This window comes from Oryza sativa, chromosome 1 (genome assembly GCF_034140825.1).
Source record: "Oryza sativa Japonica Group chromosome 1, ASM3414082v1".
NCBI classification, from domain to species: domain Eukaryota; kingdom Viridiplantae; phylum Streptophyta; class Magnoliopsida; order Poales; family Poaceae; genus Oryza; species Oryza sativa.
The window spans coordinates 43088324-43091460 of NC_089035.1; the positions used below are offsets into that span (position 1 = coordinate 43088324).

The following is a 3137-nucleotide window of genomic DNA, read 5'->3' on the forward strand; positions in this document are numbered from 1 at the left end:
GTCAAGTCAAATGATCATTCGTTTGCGAAGGAGGCAACGTAACGACTAACGACTAGCTAGGTAGCATCTGCAACGTTTGTACGTACTACGTAGTACATCGGATCGTACGTACTGGCCGGCCGGTTTGGGTGATCGATGAACTCGATCGCTCGATCACACGCAACTGATAAAATAGAACAATCGATGGAAGCTACTAGCTCACATTATTGAGACAAAACGCAACACAGGTAGCAATTTTTGCCAACCTTCATACAGCTGCGCGAAATGGATGATTTTGTAGGTAGTCGATTGCGTTGACATTTTGACATCATTTTGTATATGCGAAAATGGATTTTGTAGGTGCGAACGAGCAAACGCCTATAAATTGATGAAGACACTCGCATGCAAGCTCATTCACCCCAACTCCAAGACACAAAATTAAGCCGATCGAGATGGCGAGAAAAATGAGCAGCACGTTGCAGGTTTTGGTCGTTTCCTGCTGCAGCTTGCTGCTTCTGTGTGCTCCGGCGGCCTCCGCCGGCGATTACCCGCCGACGGCGAAGGGCTTGTCGTACGGTTTCTACCAGAGGAGCTGTCCCAAGGCGGAGACCATCGTGAGGAGCTTCCTCAAGAAGGCCATCCGCAACGACGTCGGCCTCGCCCCCGGCCTCATCCGTCTCCACTTCCATGACTGCTTCGTCCAGGCAATTAACTAATTGATTAAAATTAATTGATTATACACCTAATCATGCATAATGCATGTGCAAAATGATGAAATTACGCCTCAAACATGCTCTGAATTTTGAATTCTGGATTGAACAGATCGATCGATACTATATTTAAACACGCATCTGTGACGGGTAATTATTCGCGAACCGCCACTAATAATTGTGCTGCGCTGTGCGTGCAGGGTTGCGACGCGTCGGTGCTGTTGGCGCGCACGGCGACGGAGGCGAGCGAGCTGGACGCTCCACCCAACGAGACCATCCGCCCGTCGGCGTTGATGGCCGTCGCCCAACTCCGCGCCCTGCTCGACGACGCGTGCAGCGGGGCCGTCGTCTCCTGCGCTGACATCCTCACCCTCGCCGCGCGCGACTCCGTCCGCCTGGTCGGCGGGCCGGAGTACAGGGTCCCCCTGGGCCGGCGCGACGGCGCGACGATCGCGGCGAGGGAGCGCGTCGTCGCCGCGTTCCCGCCGCCGAGCTCCAACGTGACGGCGCTCCTCGCCGCCGTGGCCAAGATCGGCCTCGACGCCGCCGACCTCGTGGCGCTCTCCGGCGCGCACACGCTCGGCGTCTCCCGCTGCATCTCCTTCGACGACCGCCTCTTCCCGCAGGTGGACGCCACCATGGACGCGCGGTTCGCCGCCCACCTCAGGCTCTCCTGCCCGGCCAAGAACACCACCAACACCACCGCCATCGACGTACGGACGCCCAACGCCTTCGACAACAAGTACTACGTCGACCTGCTCAGCCGGCAGGGGCTCCTGACCTCCGATCAGGTGCTGTTCAGCGACGGCAGGACGAGGGGCCTCGTCGGCAGGTTCGCCGTCGACCAGCCGGAGTTCTTCCGCCGCTTCGCCTTCTCCATGGTGAAGATGTCGCAGATCCAGGTGATGACGGGAGTGCAGGGGGAGATCCGCACCAACTGCTCGGTGCGCAACGCCGCCGGCGGTGGCACCTAGCTGGAGCTCAATTACTCTTTGCTCCGATGAAGAACTCGGAGCTTGCATGTAGCACGTTTTACTCGGGGTGGATTTTAAATTTTTAATCACTCGAGAGAATATTCTCTCGTGTATCTTTTTCTTCTAAATTCGATACAAATAATTATGAAAAATTCTAATAAAACTAGCGAAATGCCCATGCGTTGCACTGGGTGAAGACAAAAATAAATAGTAATGGGCGTGTGGGAGCATAATGCCACCAGGTTAATTGAGATCCTTATAGTCAAATCGAATCTTTTCGGTGCAAGTAAGACGCTAACATGACATAATTATTCGTTGCTCTAAATCCATTCACATGGATTATAAGAAAGCTATTAATACCACTTTAAAATGAAATTATGTATTATACATACTAAAGTTTGAAACCCAAAAAGTATTTATTTTTGTCATGTATTATTATGAGTCGGTTGCAATGCATGGTTATATTTTTGTACTTGATATTGATAAACACTTTTTTTTACATACTGCAAGAGTAGTAATAGTACAAGAAATGTTTTTCGCTAGCTATCAGATAAATCTCACTGTACTCCAATTGCATAATCGCTTTCACTCAAAAAATCAGAAGGAAATCGTACGATGAATGGAAAGAAAAAAAAAAGTGGTGTATCATCTCACTCTAAAAAAATTAGAACAAAAACATACAACGAATGAAAAAAAATTGATGTGGATGAGGGAAAAAATCTGGATGTAAACACGATTCATTTTGTTGGTGACTACATGTTTTTTTAAAAAACAAAGACACGTGATTGTTTTCTATTTTCTAAAAGTAATTTATTTTGTCAGTAAATAATTCATTTTGTTGGTGGTTACATGTTTTTTTAAAAAAGAAAGACATGTGATTTTTTTTTTACTTTCCCAAAATAATGAAATTGTTCCTTTTTTTAAATCCAATTCCTAGTAGACACAGATCCAAACACAAACTTTATTTAGTGTTAATAATCTCAGGCAAGCCTCCTATTTAGGTGGTATTATTCGTGCTACAGTGCTCGGTTACTACTATATCACGCAGAACTATGTTGTGCTGGGCTGCTGCTTCTCTGCTCTGTAGGCTGGCTGCCGGGCTGCTCGCTAGGTTTCTCTTTTTTTTTTCCATTCTCTTTTATTTGCGGAGCTCAGAGATCGTCGTAATGCATCCGGATTCACGGATTAGCGGCGAAATAATCACGTGGGCCCACCCTTTAATGACGGAAGAAAAAAATCAACCGAAAACCTTACTTATTTTTTAATTAGGTATAGATATAGATATAGATTTGACAATGTAGAGTATAGTGATATCTATCGGTCCACCAAAAATCAAGCTAAAATTTGACATACCCACTAAGATTAAAAAAAGAGAGACAAATTTTGTATACAATATGCTACTATTCATAAGTTTGTCTTTTCTATATGTCGATGTGTGAGTTGAGTTTGGATCTAAAATTTTGTGGAGTTGTAT

At 46.5% G+C, this 3137-nt stretch overlaps 1 protein-coding gene across 1 annotated transcript; it reads left to right on the forward strand.

Annotated features, from left to right (window-relative positions):
• The first annotated feature begins 431 nt into the window (after positions 1–431).
• LOC4324555 (cationic peroxidase SPC4) lies at positions 432–1776 on the forward strand. Its single transcript, XM_015784922.2, has 2 exons — positions 432–683; positions 890–1776. Exons 1-2 carry the CDS (start codon positions 432–434, stop codon positions 1661–1663), a joined length of 1026 nt encoding a protein of 341 aa, XP_015640408.1. The 3' UTR covers positions 1664–1776.
• Positions 1777–3137: the final 1361 nt, after the last annotated feature.